This window comes from Cnephaeus nilssonii (assembly GCF_951640355.1).
Source record: "Cnephaeus nilssonii genome assembly, chromosome: 15".
Lineage (NCBI taxonomy): Eukaryota > Metazoa > Chordata > Mammalia > Chiroptera > Vespertilionidae > Cnephaeus > Cnephaeus nilssonii.
Window position 1 is genome coordinate 63,136,827 of NC_137086.1, and position 24,439 is coordinate 63,161,265.

The following is a 24,439-nucleotide window of genomic DNA, read 5'->3' on the forward strand; positions in this document are numbered from 1 at the left end:
GATAGAAAGACCCACTAACAGTGATTGACTTACGTTTCAACATTCAAGCAAGGATAGGAGACAAGATTGCAGAATTAATGGAGTGTTGGAATTGAGACCTATACATAATTTGGGACGATTGAGAGGAGGCTCCAAGGGGGGGGAAATCCACTTGACCTCACAGATATAAATAAAAATTTATCTTGACCTAGTCTTTGGATACGGAAAAAAATGTCTGCTGTAAGAAACTGAAATCTTAGGTCTGAGTTCACTCAATTTTGAAGTCAGACTTTACACTACCCATCCAAATTCTGAACTTCAACATAAAGTTAATCCCTTTGTAGAAGCTCACCCAAATCCCTGGTCATATAAGAGTGTATAGAAGAAACAACACCCTTTTTAAAGAGATTACAGTCAAATAGTGAGAGTCAGAGCAACATAGCACATAGCAGGATCAGAGTTCTAGAACTTCCAATTATTGAACAAAATATTTTAGAAGGCATGGGAAAATGCTTTAAAGAAAAATTAATACAAGACATATGTGAAAAAGAATCAAGTAGGACTTCTAGAAAGAAAAAAAATAAATGAAAAATTAATGAATGCATCAAAGAACAGATGAATACAGTTTGAAAGGGAAGAATAAACTAGAAGACAGATTAAAGAATAGAGAGATAAACAAATGGAAACTATGATAAACTATTAATAAACATTTGGGCTAGAAGATTCAAAAAGTGTGTTTTAAAAGTTAAAGGAAACAGTAGAGTAAATTTGGAGGCAGTAATAGTCAAAGAAATAACACCTGAGTATTTTCCAGATTTATAAAAGGCATGGATACTCTGACTGAAATAGTGCAACCAAACCAAGACATTCCTCCCCAAAAGAATCCATACCTAGACATATAATAGTGAGACTACACACAAAGAAAAAGAGAATACCTTGAAAGGAACCAATGACAAGATAGACTTACTAGTATAAAGAATTACAATTACAATGAAAACATACTTCTCCATAAAATAAGACAATTATGTTTAACACTAGAGGCCCGGTGCACGAAATTCGTGCACAGAGGGGGGGGTGTCCCTCAGCCCAGCCTGTACCCTCTCCAATCTGGGACCCCTCGAGGGATGTCCGACTGCCCATTTAGGCCCGATCCCACTGGTTATCCCTCTCACAATCCAGGACTGCTGGCTCCCAACTGCTTGCCTGCCTGCCTTCCTGATTGCCCCTAACCGCTTCTGCCTGCCAGCCTGATCACCCCCTAACCACTCCGCTGCCAGCCTGATTGATGCCTAATTGCTCCCCTGCTAGCCTGTTTGCCCCCAACTTCCCTCCTCTGCCGGCCCGGTCACCCCTAACTGCCCTCCCCTGCAGGGTTGATCGCCTCCAACTTCCCTCCCTTGCAGGCCGGGTGCCTCCCAACTGCCCTCCCCTGCTGGCCATCTTGTGTCCACATGGGGGCAGGATCTTTGACCACATGGGGGCAGACATATTGTGTGTTGGAGTGGTGGTCAATCTGCATATTACTCTTTTATTAGATAGGATAGAGGCCTGGTGCAGGAGTGGGGGCCAGCTGGTTTGCCCTGAAGGGTGTCCTAGATAAGGGTGGGGGTTCCCTTGGGACATGGGGCAGCCTGAGCAAGGGGCCTGTGGTGGTTTGCAGGCCAGCCACGCCCCCTGGCGACCCAAGCAGAGGCACTGGTATCTGGAATTTATTTACCTTCTACAATTGAAACTTGGTAGCCTGGAGCGGAGCCAAGCCTCCTGCATGCTCCACCAGGTAGCTATTTCTGTTTGAGTTAATTCACCTTCTATAATTGAAACTTTGTAGCCTTAAGCAGAGGCCTGAGCCCGGCCAAGGTGTGTGGAAAGCTTTGCTTTCTCCGTTACCGCGGGCAACCCTGGCCTGGTCTCTCCAGCTCCGTGGCTGCCGCCTTTCTGTTTGAATTTGATTACCTTATATAATTGAAACTTTGTAGCTTGAGTGGAGGCTTAGGCCTGTCAAGGGCAGGCGGAAAGCTTATTTCCCTCTGTTGCCTGGGAAACCTTGCTCTTGGTGGCTGTAGCCATCTTGGTTCGGTTTATTTGCATACTTGCCCTGATTGGCTGGTGGGCATGGCTTGGGCTGGTGGGCGTGGCTTGGGTGTAGCGGAGGTATGGTCAATTTGCATATTTGTCTATTATTAGGTAGGATTATAATGAAATTCTGAATCTCGAATTCTATATTCAGCTAAACTAATACACATGAATGAGGGTAAAATGAAGCCATTTGCAGAAGAGACTGAGAAAATAATTTGACAGATCAAATAAAGAAAGTTTAAAGAAAGAAAACTGAACTTAGAAGGAAGAAATAGAATGTAAGAAGCAATGATGAATAAAAACTTTTGTAAACAGGTGGGTGGATACAAATAAACATTGACTGAAAAAATAATAAAAATAGTAATGATTAATTTTTAAGGACATAAAAAGTATTTCTAGATGGCTGCAGAGCTACATTACAGAGCAATCAACCTGAAAAATGAATTGAAGGCTAGATGATCTGACATATTATAACCAAGGAGCACAGAAGCCACATAGAGGCCTGGTAAGAAGGGTGTATATGTGGAAAATGACAGCCCCATCACGCAGGTATGGACAGCCCCATCATGCAGGTGTGGCCTCGGCTGAGAAGCCAGAAGGATATTGTGACTGTGGAACTACCTCCCCATGGGAGTGTAGGGTCTCAACCCCACATAGGGATTCCCAACCCAGAGCAACACAAATGGGAAGAAAAGCCTGAATAGGAATCAGTGAGGATTTAGACTGCCTGGGAGACTCAGATCACACCCTCTTAGGGAAAGAGCACTCCTAAGGGTACGGCAGCAGCTTGGGGTGTTTGCTCAAACAGACTCCAATGGCTGGTGATGCCCTGCTATGATACTCAGGTCCTACAATGGGGTCTGCTGGTTACACCCAGCAGTGACTTTAAGAGGCCCTCTATTTTGGGGGGAGACTTTTGGAAGAGACATAGGTGAGTAAACTGTGTGAACTGAGGTTGGTATCCCTCTTCTGAGCACTAACTGGTGCCTGTCCCCTCACCTGTTGAGCTGCTCAGCCTACCCTGCCCTGCTGGTTTGGCGGCACAGGGGAACTGGACTTTCAACCCTGTCCTGATGGGTTGGGAGCCCATGTAGAGCTCCTGGGACTTTTGGCCCTGCTCTTCTGAGAGCAGTCACATGTAGAGATCAGAGTAATAGATTAGAGGAGAACCAGAGTGAGTACACGAACAGTTATCAAGTTACAACTCACAGTATTTATATATACAAAAGGCTAAGCAACGGGCTGACTGGGCGACTGGCTGGTAGCTATGACACGCACTGACCACCAGGGGGCAGACACTCAATCCAGGACCTTTGCAGAGTGCCTTCTTGCACTCTGGGACCCCTTGCGGGATGCTGTGCTGCCGGTTTCGGCCCAATCCCTGCAGGCCAGGCCGAGGGACCCCACCTGCCAGAGGGACCCTGCTTACTTTGCTGATGCCCTTCGAGCCCCAGCGCTGCCCCAGATACAGCCGGCCAGGGAGGGACCTCAGGAGGTTGCTCCAGGGCATGTCCGGTCCCTCTCGCTCAGTCCCACCCCTCTGGCCACCTTCAAATTAACTTCCTTTCAATGTGCACCAATCCATGCACCAGGCCTCTAGTATTTAAATAATGTAAGTGTTTGCTTATATATTTAGTTTATGAAAAGTCAAACTACAGTCTTCAACAGGATGCAGGACTTACTACAAGCACACTTTCCCAAACTCACCTGCTCGACCTCTCTACTGAGGGCATCTACCTTTTCTTTTAATCTGTTACTCTCTGCCTCAGCAGTGATAAGTTCTAATTTGAGGGTATTGTTATCTGCCTCTGCTTGCCGTGCCTTATTTTCCCAGTTTTCAGCATCTTCATTGGCTTTTCGGAGTTGGTCCATCATTTGTCGGTTCTCAGATTCCTGAAAAGCAAATCTTAGGTAGTAGAATTATGGGTACAACCTCTCCTCACTACTCTCTCTCCTTGTGATTTTCTTACCCATCTGTTTTATTCTTCCCAACATCTCCAGAATAATCTTTCTAAAAGGTAATTCTTCAAATAACTTCTGTTTAAACAAAAGCTTCCTGAAAATGGCATTCAAACAAGTCCTTCTTACCTCTCTGTTATTACCCACCTATACACACCACTCTAGCTACAGGACCTACTATTTCCCCTAACACCTTTGCTGATGTTGTCCCCACCGCCTGGGGTGCCATTCTGTTTCCTTTCAGTTTTCATCTCTGGCACCTCTGCACCTAGCACACTGCATGCTGAATGGATGAGTGAATGAAGAATGCACTTGACAGTTCTTACTAGACTACCCGTGCTTTGTGCTCTCTGGGGGAAGGGGTGCCTGGAGCCATCCAATGGTGCTGTGAAATGAAATCCAGTGAAAGAACTCATACTAACATGCTAAAAGCTAAGGGAAACCTGATGTGTGATGTCTGAAAACACAGCTCCTGAATCTAAAAGCCCCAATCCTTAATGTGACAGGGTAGGGAGAAGAGGGGAACTGATTTACACTAATTCAGAGTTAACTATGCTCAATGTTGCTAAGATATTTATTCATATTCTGCCTTATTCCAGAATAGACTTAAATGAATCATTGTGCTAGATCTGCTGACTGACCTGGGTGTTCTTCCCAGTTACAGTGGGGACACTGAGACTAGGAGAGGTTGAGTAGCCCACCTAAGTCTATGCCATTAAGGAGAAGAGGAGTCAGACCTATCTGATTCCAGAGCTTCTGTCCATTCGTGATATTACATGCTGGCTTCTTAAATCAAGAAGTGTGGAAATGCCTGCTTTGTCAACGTAAGCTCACTGCTTTATTGTCTGAAAGCAAGGATTGCAATTTAGGAGTCCTTACACTCTCTATCTCTCAACGTCCTAAACAATCTAATGAATACCACACATAAATGCTCTACATATGTTTGTGGACTGATATGAAATAATACGTTAAATAAAATAAACAGATTTTCTTGGGGTGAGTTTCTATTAATGGTTTCAGTGGTATGTAGGTAACAAACACTACACCTATTATAATTCAACTATACTTTTTAATCAACCAAACTACACTATTTTAGATAACATTTTACTAAATGGACACATCTAACATCGTTTGTCAAGGGTTCTGTTTATTCCAGGATTGTCACACACGCACTGAAATTTACTTTAAGCATCCACGCACCTGGTCAAATGGCTACTGACAGAGAAGGGCCGAGGAGAGCCATCTGTCTTCTGATCCTAAGAAATAAATGGACCCACAACAGCGTGATCAATTCTGATCTGCTACACAACGTGGAGCCTCTTTTGTCCAAGTTTGCACCTGGAATCTCTACCATTTTCAAATATGAATGAACCAAAGTTGATTCTGGCCCCCAGTCCTTTACCCAGTTAGGAGGATTCTACCTATCTAGAATGGCTGAGTAGCAAGCTAAGAGGAGCATATTCTTGAGTTACCTTTCTGGACATTGGTGATGTTAACCCATCATTGACAACAGTAAAATAAGCTATGCATTAAAAGAAAACTTCTTTTAGCTCTCCCCATGAGTGTAACTGGTCCGTAACTTTATTGAAAACTCGGTTATCATGAGAAAGGAGGGGAAAATGTATATACGTACTTCAGACTTTAATATATTCTTCAGCTTGTTAACCTCCAAATTAGTATCTTGGACCTTCTGTTTTATATCATTAAGTTCATTATGAGTATCATTCAATTGTTTAGACAGGGCCTATGAGAAAAAGATAGCTAAATTTGACTAAAAAAATGAAAAATGCTATATTTCTATATCATCATAAATTTTTAAATAATTATTACAGTTAATATGCCTAATATATAAAGCTCATATAAAAACAGGGAGAAAATATGAGTCCAAACTGTAAATGGGCAAAGAAACCAAACAGATAATTCATAAAAAGGAAGCACAAATGGATAATACTTTAAAAAGTTAAAAATTTACAAGTAATCAAAGAAATGCTAATTAAGACAATGAAATACTATTTGCCTATAAATTAGCAAGTATTTGAAGCTATTTTGTTATGGCAAAGATTGGGCATTTCCATGTATCATTGGAGTAAACGTATTTTGCAATCAGCAAATCTGTGATCTGCTATCTGGTGATGTATAAATATGTTGCTCTTTGTTGAAGATGAGAGATGTATACGTATGTATTCACTATATTTGAAAATGTCCACCTAATTTTAAAAAACTTCATAATCTGTGATTCAACTTGAAATTAAATCTAGCAAAATGTAATGAAAAGGAATGTTCATTAAGGCATTATTCATTATAGCAACAATATTTTATTCACATTGAGTGATGCAGCAAATAATAGTATCTACATAATAAGACCACATATAACATTATGCCTCTATAAGAAATGCTTGAAGTAACTTTTTTTAAAAATATATTTTATTGATTTTTTTACAGAGAGGAAGAGAGAGGGATAGAGAGTTAGAAACATCGATGATAGAGAAACATAGATCAGCTGCCTCTTGCACAACCCCTACTGGGGATGTGCCCGCAACCAATGTACATGTCCTTGACCGGAAAGGAACCTGGGACCTTTCAGTCCGCAGGCCGACGCTCTATCCACTGAGCCAAACCGGTTTTGGCTTGAAGTAACTTTTAATAACAGAGGGAAATGTCACCAATAGTTAGTGGAAAAATACTAAAAATACTTCATCCCAATTTGTTAAAAACTGTGGTACTCGGCTTCTGTTTTCCACATCTTCTGTGATAAGGGTTCTTAATCTGTGGTCCACAGAGGAATCCATCTTTTACCCTTGGGCCCAAGACCCAAATGAAGGAGAAAACTACTCTTGAACATATGAAAATTGTTGTGATGCCAATTTTCTTCTGATTATACAAAATGTTTATAAAATTTTTAAAAAGCAGGTAAATGCTTATAATGTCCCTACAAAATATTTATCAAGTGATTATGCTGGACTCTCTGATAAGTGCTGTCTCGGCATATTCTCACTTACTCTCCATGTTTACAGATGATGAACTGAGATTCGGAGAAGTTAAGTGATATTATCACACAGCCAGGCAGGGGGATTCAAACTCATGTGAGTCCAAACCACTCCTCTCTACTGCCCCTCATGTAGAAAAACGATGATGTAAAGGGGCATGTGGTTTTATTCCAGCTACATAAAAAGTTCATGTAAAATAATAAATATTTTAAAAAATACATTGAAAATCATTACAAAATATTTTAAAAATACACTGAAAATCAGTACAAAATGAGTTTTTAATCTAGTTTTTCATAAATATAGGTCATATTTTCCTTTAGCCTATTTGCTGTAGGTACAGAGTACACAAAATTAGAAATTCACATATTAGTTTTCATTGCTATTCATTAACTTTTAAAAATAAAGTTTATTCTGGAATAGTTTTAAATATACAGGAAAGTTGTGAAAATAGTAAAGAGAGCCCACATATACCCTATATTCAGTTTCCTCTTTTATTAACATCTTACATAAGTATGGGATACTTATCACAATTAATGAAGCAATATCAACAAATAATTAACTGATGTACATATTTTATTCAGATTTCTTGCATTTCTTTATTTACTGCCTTTATTTTTTTTTAGAAAAAGAGAGAAAAGCGAGAGTGGTTGGGGAATATCAATTTGTCATTTCACTTATTTATGCATTCATTGGTTGATTCTTGTATGTGCCCTACCAGAGAATGAACCTGTAACCTTGAATTATCTGGACAACACTCTAACCAACTAAACTGCCTAGCCAGGGCCCAGATTTCTTTCATTTTTATGTGCTGTCCATTTTTGTTCCAGGATTTCATTATTCATTTACTTTTGAAAACAGTATTTTAACATATCAGGCAATCCTATCTAATAATAGACAAATATGCAAATTGACCATACCTCTGACACACCCACAAGCCACGCCCACCATCCAATCAGAGTGAGCATGCAAATTAACCCAAACCAAGATGGCTACAGCCACAGAGAGCAAGGTTTCCTAGGTAACAGAGGAAGCCAAGCTTTCCGCCTGCCCTTGCCAGGCCTAAGCCTCCACTCAAGCTACAAAGTTTCAATTATAGAAGGTAAACAAATTCAAACAAGTGGCGGCAGAATGGAGCTTGAGAGAGCAGGCCAGGGTTGCCGCCGGCAACAGGGGAAGCAAACCTGGCCGGGCCCACCCGCTTAAGGCAACAAAGTTTCAATTATAACCCCAACACAAATGGCTGCCGGCCTCAGAGGGAGCCCCAGGCTTGGCTCTGCTCCAGGCTACAAAGTTTAAATTGTAGAAGGAAAATAAATTCCAGATACCAGGGCCTCCACTTGGGTTGCCAGGGGGCGTGGCCGGCCTGCAAAGCACCACAGGCCCCTCGCTCAGGCCGCCCCACGCCCCAAGGGAACCCCCACCTGATCCGGGACAAACCAGCTGGCCCCCTTCAGGGCAAACCAGCTGGCCCCCACCCGTGCACCAGGCCTCTATCCTATCTAATAAAAGAGTAATAAACAGATTGATCATCACTGCAACACACAATATAGCTGCCCCCATGTAGTCAAAGATCCTGCCCCCATGTGGACACAAGATGGCCACCACAAGATGGCCAGCAGGAGAGGGCAGTTGGGAGGCACCCAGCCTGCAAGGGAGGGCAGTTGAGAAGGACCAGGCCTGCAAGGGAGGGCAGTTGGAGGTGATCAACCCTGCAGGAGAGGGCAGTTAGGGGTGACCAGGCCGGCAGAGGAGGGAAGTTGGGGGCAAACAGGCTGGCAGGCAGAAGCGGTTAGGGGCAATCAGGAAGGCAGGCAGGCAAGCAGTTGGGAGCCAGCAGTCCTGGATTGTGAGAGGGATGTCCGACTGCCCGTTTAGGCCCGATCCCAGTGGGCAGTCAGACATCCCTTGAGGGGCCCCATATTGGAGAGGGTACAGGCTGGGCTGAGGGACAACCCCCCTCCGTGCACAAATCTCATGCACCGGGCCTCTAGTTTTTTATAATTAACAAAATGTATCTATATCTATTTATATAAATTTAAAAATTTTAACAGTTAAAATACAGACTTTTATGATGCAAACAAAACATTGAGAGTGACAGTACATGGGGGATATCATTTGGACTGAAGAATTTCCACTGGGGAGGAAAGCTTCCAAATAGAATTTTTTTTAATGGTGAAATTAAAATAATGATATTGGAAATGAGAAACGTGGATAAAGTATAGTGGCGTAGGGAGGAAGTTATTATAAAAGAAATTTTCCCGAAAAGATTTAGTGCTAAAGAGAACCAAAAAATGTGGCATAGTTCATACACTCATACTTAGAATAATAGTCCCTGAAGTAAACCTACCATTTCTTAAAAGTTTCTGAAGCTTTTATCTTCATTTGTTGAGTACTTCTAAGGTTGAATATACATTTATCATATTCCCTGCTCCTTCTTTCCTTAATATTTAACATTTTATGCCTGAGAGTTTCATTTAGAAATTATGTGGCATACTGTGTAATAGAGGTAAAAAATGGCTGCTCCCAGAGCCTGAGCTTTTCTACAGAATGAAAAGAGAACCGCGCCTCAGAGGAAGTGTGTGTTTTCTTGGAGAAAAGGAGACTAGGACAAATATACCTGGTTCTCTTGCTTAGCTTTAGAAAACTGTTCTTGGAGATTGTCATTCTCATGAGCCAAGATATCTCTTTCCCTGGCGATTTGAGCCAGTTCATCATTTGTTTCATCCAACTGCCGGCGCATCCTGGAAATGTCTTGTTCACACATAATTAGCGCTTCAGTAGACTGTCTATTGCACAAATCAAATAGTACGTCAGAAGAGACATTTTACCGAAACAGAGTAACAAATTCTCACATGACAGAAGATGGACAGTTAGCATAAAAACATTTGAAGAAGTTTTAAACACATTTAAATTTATACGAATAAATACTGCGAAAATAGTGCATTCGAATTTCTCTGTGTTGTCAACATTTCACTATGGACAAAAGATGCTGACTATACACAACAGTCAATGATTAGCTAAGTATTTCAAAACTTCTGACATTCAAATATAAGAAAGCTTTCATCTGACCTCTACCTGCCATGGCTTAGTCTGCTTTGCAGGTTCCTCTTCCTCTGCCCTCTTAAAATGTAAGGGTTCTGAGGTCTCAACTCTTAGTCTCCTGTTTCTTCTTACTCTCTGCCTTCGCTCAGACAAGTACTATTCATATCCATGGCTCCCAACCCCATCTATACCTGAAGACTCTGAAATCATTGCCTCCAGCCTTGGCCTCCTCCTTACTCTCCAGACTCTCATATTTAACTGCTTATGAGACATATATATAAGATCTCAAAGGCTCTTCCAATTCAGAGGAAAGCCATCGCTTTCCATAGTTTCTACACGTCCAGTATTCATCCCTCAAAACCTGGCATTTTTCCTATATTTTCTTCCTCACAAGCACCTCACCCCTGACCACACTCGCCAACCCCAATCTATCATCATTCTTCAGTGTGGGTAATCTTTCTAACACAAAATTATCCTCAAAATTCCTTAATGATTTCTTATTTCCCAAAGGATAAAATCAAGACTCATCTGTCTAAAACTCAGGCCTCTGTGTTTAGCCTTTCCTCCCTTCACACCTCCTCTCTCACTTTGGGTTCCAACACTCACCTACTTGCATTCACCAGGCTCTTGAACTTTACCTGTGGTCTGTGGTTCTCTGCTGTCCTTTCCTTCCCTTTCCTTGGCAGACGCCATATCCTCTTTTACTTCCCTACACAGACTTAGGCCTCCTTCCAACATTAGAAAGTTATCACCCTATATGTAACACTAAGCCCCTGTTTCTTACTATCTTTGTACCTAACATAGTACTTTGCCCCTAATAAATATGTACTCAAATTCTTGTTGGATGAGTGATTACCTTGATGCCTGTTCCATCTCAGCAATGATATTCTTCATGCCTGAAATGGTCTTTTCCTTGAAAAGTAATATAAGTATGACATAAAAAATTATCTTAAACTGTTATTTCTGTTAAAACTGAATGAACAAAAATCAATTTCCCCCACCCTTTTTCATTTACATTTGGGTTTAAACATTTATGCTCTATTCATCTTTCCTCCACGTTAAAACTAAAGCCTAGTATATCAATGCCAAAAACAAATGATTATGCTCGTTAAGACTACACTTGGGTGTATTGATATGAGATCAATGTGTCAAATGCCCTGTTAGGCTTTGTGCAGTCCCCAACACCAGAGCCTCCAGAGCACTCTGTACCTGGAGGCAAACCAGTGGTTTGCATTAGGGCGTTCTCCATGGGGAGTAGACCAATTCACTTCCTCAGGTCACGTTATGAAACCCAGGAAAGTGAATATTAAAAATAACTTTAGCCCTACCGGGGTGGCTCAGTGAATAGAGCGTTAGCCTGTGGACTGAAGGGTCCTGGGTTTGATTCCAGTCAAGGGCACATGCCTGGGTTGTGGGCTCGATCCCCAGTGGGGGGAGTGCAGGAGGTAACCTATCAATGATTCTCTCTCATCATTGATGTTTCTATCTCTCTCCCTCTCCCTTCCTCTCTGAAATCAATCAAAATATTTTAAAAAATAACTTGAAGTATATTATTTATATTATACTTAAACTTCTTAACAGTCATCAATAACATCTTCCAAAAGCTGTTAAAATGGAGTTACTTATAAAAGTATATTTTTAGTTAGGTGTCAGTTAAATAAGGAGGTAAATATTAGACCTAGAGCAAAAAGTGAATAAAATAAACTATTGATATTCTCCCTTTTCAAGGGTGTGGTGAGGGAGATTCAGGAGTCAGTCAAGGCTGAAATAGGTGTGCTTATCTTCATCCATCAATACTATTCCTACACTTCCTTCTTTGAAAATGCTTGTTGATGGTGAATTAGTTAAAGATACTATTCACAGACACTTTGGCTAACATTAGTCCAGTTCTTTCACTAAATAACTAGATTTCACTTTGCCCTTTGAAGTTTGAAATCCTAAGTAACCAAGGCAACAAGATGAAAACCTAAACCTATATTTCCAACCAGTTCTGTGCCTGTTCATCAGGATGGTTTAGTCGTGTGTGCATGTGCATGGGTATATGTCATCTCCCTTTATTCATGTGTCCCTCTCCAGAATGTTTCTTTTAAAATAAGAATTTAATTGTAATGCTTTGTTTACATGCTTTCATTGATTCACTGTATCGATGATGATATTCTAAACTCAATATTACATATTTAAATTTGTTGCTTACCTATCCATCTCATTTTTTTGCCACCTACCCCTACCCCATGCTTACCTCTCTGCAGTCTATGCTCTGGCATTATAAACTATCAAGAAACCCTGTGACATTCCCTGGTGAAAGCCACTGGGCTCTCCTAAGTTGCTCTACCCATCTGGGTTCCCTTTCTCTAATAGGTATTTGCCTGTCTGAATCACCCTTCCTCTCACTGTAGCCTTTCTCTAAGTCTCTTCCTGGCTAGTTCCTAGCCAATTTTCAGGGCAGTCCAGGTACTATCATCTCCTGGAAAGCTTTCTAGATCTTCTCTCCTTATCCAACCCACAGGTTAAGTCAACTGTGCTTCTGCCAGACTCGAACCGCACATTGTGCATACACTCAGCACATTCTATCATAAAAGTACCTTTATTTATCTGTCTCCCAATTATACTACAGGCTTTGGCAGGTGTGTCCACTCCTCCTCAGTTTCTAACATAATATACCTGGTACATGTCAATAAATGTTTGTTTTATGGGCGGACAGATGAACGAATTAGTTCCCTTAGAGAGAGCAAGGCCTTATTCCAATGATGCTGCTTTGCTTATGACATCTGTGGAAAAACATTTTGGAATTGCCTTCAGAACCACTTTACAAGCAAAAAAAAGGGTATGAATATTTCCCTGCCATTTTGGCTATAGCTTTTATGTTGTTGTTTGAACAGTAAAAAATGAGTGAGGGAGATTATCACCCAGCTTTACTTACCAACTCCATATGGTCTAGTCTCAATGGCTAAGCACGATGTAAAAACCTGCATCTAGTTCTGAACACAATTACAAAGGCAGTTTTAATGAAATAAACATATTGCCTCCCACAGTGACTCCCTGAAGATATAAGTTCTGGTGTGCTTTTAAAAAGAAATCAATCTCACTGCTTTCTTTTTAATTTGAATATTTGAATTAGTTCTTGTCAGCGCATGTTAACCACACATTGATGAGAGAAAGAACACATTTTTAAGACTATTATGAAATATTTCAAAATCACATTTTAAAGTTTCAGCTCTCTAGAAAAAAAATTTGAGAGAATCCTATTATTTTATTCAGATTCCAGTGCAAACACTTCTTTTAAACCACAGTTCTCAGAACATACTTTCATTGCCAAACTCTCTCCAAGGGATGCAATATTCTCAGACTTTTTATCCAAGCATGCTTGCAGGCATTCCTTTTCTTTAACCAGATCGTTGAGGGTTGCACCAAGGATGCTGATTTCTTCTCGCTGGGCAATACTTTGCCTTGTAAAATTATCTAAATATGTAATCATAAAGGCATTTTTAGTCAGATAATTTTTTCCATTTCAAGAGTATTGAAATACTTTTCTAAGTAATTTTTCCTATATTACATTCAATGCCTAAAATTAAGTATAGTATCCCAAATAAAAACATGGCTTTTGTTGTTAGTGATTAAAAACTAAGATGAATCATGAAATTCTAAATGATTCATAAATGTAAAAGTATAATTAACACATTTTGGGGGGCAGACTATAGGTGGATATAGTTGAGTGCAATGCTGAAACCACCACCCCCCCCTCCAATTTTCCCTCTCTCTCTAAACTAGAATCATTGTTGCATGTAAGTTGGTAACAGATCTTAATAAAATATTCAATTAAGTCATGTTCAGAGTCAAATGTCTTCTACTACTCCGATCTCTAAATTTTTCCTAAAAATTCCTAGGGAAAAAAAATCATCCCAGGACGTCTGATTTGATTGTGAAAACACTGACAAGCCAACGTCAATGCTGAAGGCCTAATGACTGCTATACAATTGGTTCTCAAACTGTGGTTTCTCAGCCAGCACCATCAGCATCACCTGGGAACTCCAGCCCTACTGAATTAGAAATTCTGACTGGACAGAGCAATTATGTCTTAACAAGCACCCCTCCCATGTGACTCTAATGCACAACAGCTTGAGAACCACCTGAGCAAACTGGAAAAGACTCAAAAGCCTTGGCCCTCTGCTACCCCAGGAGCTGGCCCCAGTGGTCCGCACTAGCCCTCCAGCGGATTCTGACCACACCCAACCTGAGAACCTCTGGTCTAGAGCTCTACTAGGGAAGCTCAGCTAGACTTGGTAGCCAGACTTCTTAACAGACTTCTATCCTCTCCTGTCTCTACTTTCTCACTGCCCAGTTATCCCTCAACTATTCCATCTGCCATATCCAACACTCTATCCAAACTTTGTCAGTGTTTCCCAAACCTTCAAAGTACCAAATCCAATCAACATTTCTTCATCCTCATCTTACTTAGCTTCTCGAAAGTATCTGATAGTTGATACTACCCTCCTTCTTAAAACATTTTGCTCGCTTGCCTCAAAAAAAAAAAAAAACAAAAAAAAAATAAAACAAAAACAAAAAAACTCACTTATAGGTTTTCTTCCTAATCCTTTGGCTTCTTAGTCCTGGACGCTCTTCTCCTCATTCTCTATATTTTCTCTAGGTGATTTCATGGTTTTAATATCATTTATATGCCAATATGTCCCAAATGTATATCTTTAGCTTAGGTTTTACTTCTGAGATAAAAACTTATCTATTTAACTGCTTACCTTACATTTTTACTTGCACTTACAATATTCAAAATGAGTTCTTCAATATCCCCTTTAAAATTTATCTTTTAGTATTTCCCATCTCAATATAAAGCACCTCCACTCACCTTATTGTTTATGCCAGATTTGAACTATATTACAGCTAATGTTAACAATATTCCCTCTGTTTTAAAATGGGCTCTGCTCTACTCCTAATCAAAATTTTACTTTACAGCCCTAACTGGTTTGGGGTATCTGCCTCAGTGGATAGAGTGTTGGCCTGCGGACTCAAGGGTCCTAAGTTCGATTCCGGTCAAGGGCAGGTACTTTGGTAGCAGGCACATCCCCAGTAGGGGGTGTGCAGGAGGCAGCTGATTGATGTTACTTTCTCATCGATGTTTCTAACTCTCTCTCCCTCTCCCTTCCACTCTGTAAAAAATCAATAAAATATATAAAATAAAATAGAAATTTTACTTTAGTTTTAAAAATGAGTAAATTATGACCATATTTTCATAGAGATCACTGGTAAGTAACATAAATAGGAGACTTTATAAAAATAATTTTCTCTATAAATCCAAGAAATATCATAGATATAGCCAAATATATGAACACTTTCTAACAAAAGTAATATATATATGTGAACTTTGTTCCTTTTAGTAGCTTAATATCACATAAAAACTTGTAATTTTAAAAGTGACCATAATAAATTATGAAGTATTGCTGCTTTGTTTGGCTTTTTCTTCACTGAAAAATTTGAAGCCATGTCTAAGTATTTATGGTCCTAAATATAAGTAAAAAGTATTTATGGTCCTAAATATAAGTAAAAAGTATTTATGGTCCTAAATATAAGTAAAAAGTATTTATGGTCCTAAATATAAGTAAAAAGTATTTATGGTCCTAAATATAAGTAAAAAATTTACTATCAAAGAAAACCATGTTTCCATGATCGGAATCATAAACTTTTAATTGAAGGGCCTGTCCCCAAGTTTATCTTGTTATAACTGAGAGAAGAAAGCTATTCTTCTAGCAGACGTAAAGAAAAAGTAATATCAGGGGAAAAATAACTCACCAATTTTTTCATCCAAGCACATAATTTTCTCCTGAGTAAGCTGAAGCTCATATTTTTTCTTAGCAAGGTGCCGCTGAGTATCAGAAAGGTCTTTTTCTGTATTTTCATATAAAACTCTGTAAACATTTTAATAATAAAACTAATTCTGAAATTTTTGTTTTATCAACCTCTTAGTATATTTAAATATAAAAACTTTTAAGAACACTAATAAACATTTTCCTTGTTAGTATCTTCCTAAAGCCACATTATAGGAAGTTTAAAGAATAAAGGGTAAAAAGGGATCCTCAATCCACCACTCCAACATAAGCTACTATTAGCATTTTGGTGTTCATTATTCAATGTTTTTCCATATTTTTCATATCCAGTGTTGTAATATTTTAAAGTTACCATACTATAAATTTAAAAAATTGAATCTGATTTTTTCACCTACTCGTAATCTTTAATAATTTTCAGTCTATAACACAGTCCTCCAAATCATCATTTTTTGCCTAAAAACATATTATATGAGCAATAGCCATTTACTTTTAAGTAAATATAAACATTTACTTCAGTATTTTATTACTATTAGGCATTTAGATTCATTTCAGTTTGTCACTATTATAAATAAATATATACTGAACAGCATTTCATTCATTCCACATTTATTAAGTGTCTGATATATATCAGGAACTAGATGTTTAGGAACCTATAGCAAACTTGGTGGACATCAGTCTTGACCTCATTGAATTTAGTCAATAAAGAAATAAACAGAATATATAATTTATGGCATTATGAAACTAGATAATCTGGAAGTCTTCTAATATAAAGAAGCATCCTACAATATAAAGAAGCATCCTTTTATATGTATAGCTAAACTTGTAAGAATTTGTAAGGGAAGCCCCCTGGAGCCAAATTAGAGCCATAAGACTATGAACTGATGTTATGCTAGATATGATTGGGGTTTGCCTGTCTCAGTAAGGAGGAATATAGGGGCAATCTGGGGTGGGGAGTAGCAATCTGAGTCTGTGCCAGTGACTGGTGTTCTAGCCCACATTCTTGTTAGCCTATAATTAAGTCACTGCCCCTTCCTTATGTGATTATCTATCTTCCTAAATACTCCCAGTTTACAAGGGCCACAAACCAAGAATTTAACAGCTTAGCCAGAGGGGAGGTCACTAGACCACCCAGGCCAGGCCTTTAGCTGTAATCTTACTTCCCCATTCTAACTAACTTAGGTAGGGCTGCAAAAGCCCGGAAGTAAGGAAACAAAGAATTTAGGAATATATATAAGGAGGAATCTCATTGTATAAGTTGTTCAGGCTTTGGATCTTTGAATAGCCCGAGCCAGCATCGCTGCTTTAAATAAGGGTTTTTCCTGAGTCTCCAAGCACTTGTAGTGTATTCCCGGTGGCCTGGTAAATTCTGCAACATAATCTGGTTCCCTGAACAAGAAACACACAGCCAAGTTGCCCCTTGGAGGCACTGCTGCACAAGACCAGTGGGTGGGCCCGCTCAACCGAACCCCTGATGATGGGGAGGTGCGCCTCCAGTGATTTACTGAGTCCCAGTCCTCATCGGGCCTGGGTGACCTGGGCCCCCACCTGAGACCCAGTGTACTCCGAGGAGGACAGGAAAGCCCTTTCTGGAACCAGACGTCTGACTAGTGAGTTTCCCCCCAGGGGACCAGCTCGAGTTCAGGCTTGTCTTTCAGGACAGAAGAAGTGGCTGATCACCACTTAGGCAAAATATTTGCCTCAGTTCAGGGACTTTCTGTGGGCGGAACTCAAAGCTCGGACTGTTTTGTGAATGTGAATGTAAGAGTCTGTGAAATGAGTTACCTTGTGTTGTCCCGTGTCTCTGTTAACTGGGAGGGATTACATGGTTTAACTTCAAACATGGGAAGTAGTTCCTCTAAACCCACTGTCTTAGAATGTATGCTAAAGAATTTTAAGAAGGGCCCAGACCGCTGCCTGCAATGCAGATGCCTCTCTGTGAAATCAGGGGCCCCAGCTTATGGCCGAGGATGGGAAACAGAAATTCCAGGCCTAGGAGATACAGTCTCCCAAAATAGTCTATTGGGGAGAATGCTGAGATTCTGGGGAGGGGCAGTTCCTGAACCAGGAACAGAAGACATTGCTCTTGTTATGAACTTTTAGTGTGTTGCATGCATCCATATGAGAGTGTTTGTTGATATTTTATGTCTCTTTGTTGTTTGTTTAAAGATGGGGCAAGTCCCGCTTTGGGGAAGCCCAGTTGTATGTGGTGAGGCTGAACACGTGACAGAGATTGCAGAACGTCCCAGCAGCTGCCAAGAATCCTTATTCTTGGTGACTCTTCCTGCTCTCCCTCTGTTACATCAGCTGCCAGAAACTCTTAGCTAGTGAGATCTCTGTATGTCTACCATGTAATTTTGGCTTTCTAACTTTTAGGGACTTTAGTTTGCTCTTCCCTCATTTATGAATATAGGGAACTCTCTGTGTAGGTTTTGTGCCACTCAGAACCAAAGGTCATTTTACTGTGCTGCGTTAAAGTTTTAAGATTCTAATTTGAAAGTGTAAAATTTGTGAAGGTTGCACATATGTTAACCCAAGGAAGTTTAAACAAAGGCCAGACCAATAGATAATTTTGTGCCTGCCTGTGACGTCACAAATCTGCCCAGGCTGGCCGAAATGGAACTGAGGGGAGGTCACTTTGGGGAGGTCACAGCTTTGCTGCTTCTGCACCCTTGGGGGCAAGGCAGCAAAGGAATGGGCGGGCAGTAGGTGTGTCTTCCCAGCGTTTTCTCTATAACATTCAAAGTATATCCTGTACTTCTGTGGCATTACTAGAATATAACAATTTATTAGCCATATTGAAAAAGATTAATTCTGTGGTCAAGACCAAATTTTTAATGTTAAAATCAGTTTAAGCTTTGATAATCTTTAAATTGTGTATTTAACTGAGAGATAACTTTGTGACATCTCAAGGGCCCCGAGATGACACAAAGATCTACTCTCCCTAAAAAGAAATATTTTTGAACTAAATTAGACCAATACAATATACTTTAAATTACATAAGGAAATAAGCTATGCAGGTTGGGTTGGGCAACAAGTTTAATGCTTTCATGATAATGGGCAATTTTTGAATGAGGTTGGACCGCATTTCAAGGGTGACTTCCAGGTCCTGGGGGCATATGACTCCTAGGCAGATCAGTACGTCCTTTCTTTGAACAGAAAGGGCAATCATGTTTAATAGCATAAATAATATTTCCCATAACTATAACTTGTTCCCAATGTTCTGTTTTTCCCCAACACTGGGAGGAACAGATCTGTAGAAGTACCCTCTAGCTGCGAAGCAGGGCCACTCCTGGTTTAATAAGGAAAATAAAATAAAATGGTACTTTCACATTGAGTTACACCTGTTACAAAATTGGTCAAGAAAATGCTTTAGGTAATAATTGGCTTTAAAATCTCAAAGTTGTTAAGATATAATAAATAGATGTAACTAAAATGAAGGATTTGTGATAAAGCTTTTCAGTAATAATTATAAATATGTTAATAATAAAAGTCCAGTCACTCAATAGGAGATTGACTGTGCTCTCTGTTGGAGAAGGGGCCAGTCATCCTTCTCCCTATAAAAGTAGAGAAGCCTAAAAGAGAACATGGGCAGACAGAGAAATGAGATCCCTTATCCTGCCTTCTCTTCCCTATGTGACGAGGGGACAATCTGAGGGAACAGCCAAGATGGTGATTTACAATCCCAGCCTCCCCCTCATCCAACTGGCTCTGAGGCCTCTGTGCCACCAGAAACCAGCTTTTCTAGGTTGCAAAAGGAGTTGGTGCAGTGGAAAAAAACAGTTAAAACCTCTCCTGGAAGACCCATGTGTCTTAGATGACCAGCTGGGCCCATTTTTGGGCCCACAAGTGTATACATAGACCCAAGTTAATGTCTATCTTGGGAATACTATTCTCAGGAAAAGAAGGGGGGATTAGTTGAAGGCTGGCTATGGCTATCTGGGAAAGGGAGCACCTGGCTGACCCTGCTGTGCTTCAGCAGATGTAAAATTTCTAAACCCAGGAGCTCCAGTGGGACCTTAACCTTTTGCACTCGGATGTCGAGTGTGACTCGACACGGTTAGCATTAGAATAAAGGAATCGAGAAAAAAGCAAGCGAGTGCAAAGGGTTAACAACAAGACCCACAGGGACACATAAGAGATCCCTCAGGGAACTAATAATTAAAGGGATTGGGGAAGCAGTTCCCCGGTCTCAGAACCTAAATAAAGCCTTCCATATTCAGCAAGGCAAAGAAGAAGGGCCTTCCAAATTTTACCAAGACTAAAAGATCAAATGGAAAGTACTCTAAGCCAGACCCCAAGGACATGTTGGGCCAAGATATATTAAAAATTACATTTTGTCACCAATAGTTGGCCTGACATCTCAAGAAAACTGAGAAGTTAGAGAACTGGAAGGATAGAAGTGCAGAAGAGCTGCTAAAAAAAAAAAAAAAGGCTCAGAAGGTCTATGTACATAAAGATAAGAAAGGCAGAAACAGAAAGCTAACATAATGTTCACAACTGTAGAACAAGTGGCCCAGGGAAGGGCTGGCCCTGAGGGCCAGAAACAGAAGCCACAGCAGTATTGCCCAAACCTTAGCATGTTATCTCTAAGGAAAAATATGGCAGTTTTGAATCCAAGCAGCTAGAGGCCTGGGAACAGGCTGAGGGGCCTGCTCCCTCCTCCCCTGCCTTTTCTCCAGCCTCATATGCCTATACATAATTTTCTAAAGTCTTTGGTAACTTAAAGGCTTTGGAACATTGCTGGGTTAAATGATAAATGTCTAAATATTTTAAAATAACATAAAATACTGAAATATTAACTGCTAGACATATTTTAATTCACCTGTGCTTAGTTTTTATTACAGAAGGTCTCTTGTACTTTGTTGAATGTATATTTTCCTGAAAGTAAGAGTGTTTTCATAAATGTAAATGCTGGCTGTTTACTTTTTGGTTATCATTGAAAAATTAAGGTTTCTAAGAGTGAAGAATTCTAATACATTTTAAAGAAAAAAAGAAAAGGTCTGAACGAGTTGCTGAAGGTATGACAGAAAAAAAGAATGTTAGAGTAGAAATACTTAATGGAAGGTCTGAGGCATGGTTATGCATTTTGAAGGAGAAAGAAGGTGGTTTCTAAAGCTGGTTATTTCTGAAAGTTGTAAGAATGGTTCTGAAAGATGTAAGAATGTCTGTGAAAGTTATAAAGAAAGTTTGTAGGAAGAAATATTAAAAGGAAATTGATTAAATGACACAGGCCAGTAGTCCAGGACAAGCAGTACAGGGAAACTGAGATAGTAAAACAGCAATTTGCAACCATCTAGAAATCCTATCTTCCCTAAACCAAGGCACTTAAGAGTAAATTATTTGCATTTTGCCTCCCTAACCAGAGGGTAAATAGCTTATGTCAATATACTCAGGAAGGCTGATAGCAGAAATCCAATTACTAGTATTGTCATTTGCTGTCCACACCCAAGGACAAATGAAGTTAGAAAATAAGCCTTATTTGGTTAGTTCTTTTCTAGTAAAATAATTATTTTATATTAATCAGGTATTTAATAAATAAAAAAGACCATCTTTTAATCGTAGGAACTGAAGTTTGGTAGCCTATGTTCCTGTGTAATATGCTTTAATATATAATCTTTTGGTAAAATCAAGTTTGACAATCCTTCAAGGGTTTGAATTTTAAGAAACTTTCTCTTGATCTAGAATTGGCTTTAGATCATCCCAATAGGCTCTGAAAGGCCTCGAATGTTTCTTTTTTCTCTCTCTCATGAAGGAAAATTTTATACTGAAGGTACATAGGAACCATTGTCAAATACAGTTATAACTAATGGTTATTGGTTATAATATCATAGAATATTGGGTTTTACAAAAAGGACAACATTCCATGTCATCTGCATTATAGTGAAATCCATATCCGTGTCATTTTAAATCTCTTCTTGTCATTTGGAGACAGTTACTGTTTTGTTATAATGCACTTGAAAAAATATTACATCTTCTGAAGAGTCCATGGGAAGGGCTGGCAAGGAAAATCAGAAGATCTTTAAGTTAGTGTATTTTTCTCCCTATATTATCCCTCTGAAATTTGGCAATTCTTAATGAATCATGGCAATGCATTTCTTTGCATAAATTCAATAAGACTGGTTTCCAATGGTGGTTTTATTGACCGAAAACTTTGACTGGAGTGTCATGTTTTAAAGAGTCTTGTCTGGACTCTGAAGACATGAAGCCAAGAATGCCATGGATCAGTTCTCTGGTATCTTGCTTGGTAGCCCTGAAAATGGATGGTGCTGGAGCCTCAGGCCCATACCCTGCCATCGCTGGCGGTTGGTCAGAGTGGAAGGGGGGTGCAGCAAGGGTGCCACTGCGTCCCTGTGGAACGCTAATGCACTCTAGGCCATGAGGAGTAGGAGGGCTGCTGAGATGGGCCTTGAAGCCTAGGGCATGGGCAGGGGCAGAGCAGCTGCAAGTACAGATCTTGGTGAGGAATTCACCTAACCCAGCAGATATTGCAGGCAGGCCTAACAGCAACTGGATGGCGTGGCTTCTCTGCCCTAAGGGGCACATTGAGATTCAATCATGGAATTCCGGCAAAGGCAGTCAGTTACTATTCTTGCTGTGTTTATGCAAACAATCAGGACAAATTGAATGCAATAGATACACTGGTCTTAATTTGTCTCTTTAATAAAAGAGTGATTTTAAGGAGAAAAATTCTATTTCAATAGGAAATTAGAACTGAAATGTTTTCTTTTTCCTTCCACCGGACCATTTGTTGTAACTCTTGCTGTTCTAACTGCTCAATAATACTAATTTTATAGTACAGTTTGTCTCCATCAGGTCACAAGCCACCTCCTTCCATGCCCAGGCCTCATAGTCCCTCTGACAGAGAGCAAGGATCTCTTGGCTCTGAAAGAAAACTTTGCCCCTCCTCAGCATGGTAGTAGTTAGAGGAGCCCACTGATGCCCACTTTCCCTGAAAGAATTCAGAGCCAAGATACTTGAGGAGATGTGTTAAGCAGTTACACAGACATGAGCAGAGCAAGGACAATGAGCCAACTGGAGGAGAAATAGATGAGATCCTGAGATATGCTTCTCACTACTCCAACAGCTCTGAAGGCAGAAATGAAGAAACCTGTGTAGATTCCCTATACCTTTCTCTAAGAGAGCCAACAGGTTTTAGAATAGCTAATAGAGAATCAGTAAGCCCTGAAGCCCCAGATGTTACTCCAGACCAGATCTCTAGACTGCCATTACAATCTGTTGGGTGATGAAGATGAAAAAGACTCAAGCTGCTGAACACCCTACTCCCTAGCTTTGAGTCTTCTATTGAATCTAAAAGGCTGAAAATCAGCTTGAGGATCAAGAGGAGGGAATGAGGAGGAATATAGGGGGTAACCTGGGGGGGGGGGGGGGGGCGGCTAGCAATCTGAATCTGTGCCAGTGACTGGTGTCCTAGCCCACATTCTTATTAGCCTATAATTAAGTCACTGTCCCTTCCTTAGGCAATAATCTGTTTTCCAAAATACTCCCAGTTTACAAGGGCCACAAACCAAGAATTTAACAGCTTAGCCAGAGGGGAGGTCACTAGACCACCCAGGCCAGGCCTTTAGCTGTAATCTTACTTCCCCATTCTAACTAACTTAGGTAGGGCTGCAAAAGCCCGGAAGTAAGGAAACAAAGAATTTAGGAATATATATAAGGAGGAATCTCATTGTATAAGTTGTTCAGGCTTTGGATCTTCGAATCCCCTGAGCCAGTAGCTTTAAATAAGGGTTTTTCCTGAATCTCCAAGCACTTTCCCCGTCACGTAAATTCTGCAACATCAGTAGTCTAGGGCAGTGGTCGGCAAACTCATTAGTCAACAGAGTCAAATATCAACAGTACAACAATTGAAATTTCTTTTGAGAGCCAAATTTTTTAAACTTAAACTTCTTCTAACGCCACTTCTTCAAAATAGACTCGCCCAGGCCATGGTATTTCGTGGAAGAGCCACACTCAAGGAGCCAAAGAGCCACATATAGCTCACAAGCCGCAGTTTGCCGACCACGGGTCTAGGGTCTTGTGTTTTAACTCAGAAACAAAAGATGAGGCCATAGAGATGCCTGCAATACAAGAATTAGAACTAAGCCTCCCCCCTCCCCCCCCCCCGACATAAAGCCACTGAGGAGTATAACGTAAGTGAAAAGGTCAGACTAGACAAAATCAGCTTGTCAACCAACCACTGCTAGGCTTAGGGTAATAATAACAACTAAAAGTCTTCCTTGGGAATTCTTAATCTCAAGATAAAACATAAAAATAAAATCTGGTTCTAGATGGTCATATGTATAATCTAGAGCACTTGACAGAAATAAACACAAAACTTCTCTGGAGGGACATATCCTCAATCCAGGCTAAGAACTAAACTTCAGATAAATGCATGTTGAAAGTTAGCTGGCAATTCAAATTTTAAAAACACTTTATTAGCCCAAACTTAGTGAGGGTAAAACTAAATTAGATCCCCCAAGGACTTCAGACTGTAGTGTTTTCAAATAGAAAATTAAGAATACTTGTGTTGCCCTGGCACAGGTTGTCCCATGGACTGAAAGG

General features: G+C 40.1%; 1 protein-coding gene across 1 annotated transcript in view; it reads right to left on the reverse strand.

Annotated features, from left to right (window-relative positions):
- The window catches only part of LOC307111869 (testis-specific gene 10 protein), a gene marked incomplete at its 3' end in the record, with an annotated part of 96,844 nt that overhangs the window by 18,470 nt on the left and 53,935 nt on the right, over positions 1–24,439 (reverse strand). Inside the window, exons 9-14 of the mRNA XM_079792057.1 lie at positions 15,843–15,958; positions 13,348–13,502; positions 10,900–10,955; positions 9,619–9,787; positions 5,648–5,758; positions 3,763–3,948 (exon numbers count right to left, since the gene is read on the reverse strand). Of these exons, the coding sequence (XP_079648183.1) occupies positions 3,763–3,948; positions 5,648–5,758; positions 9,619–9,787; positions 10,900–10,955; positions 13,348–13,502; positions 15,843–15,958 (793 nt within the window). The remainder of the gene's footprint in view (positions 1–3,762; positions 3,949–5,647; positions 5,759–9,618; positions 9,788–10,899; positions 10,956–13,347; positions 13,503–15,842; positions 15,959–24,439) is intronic.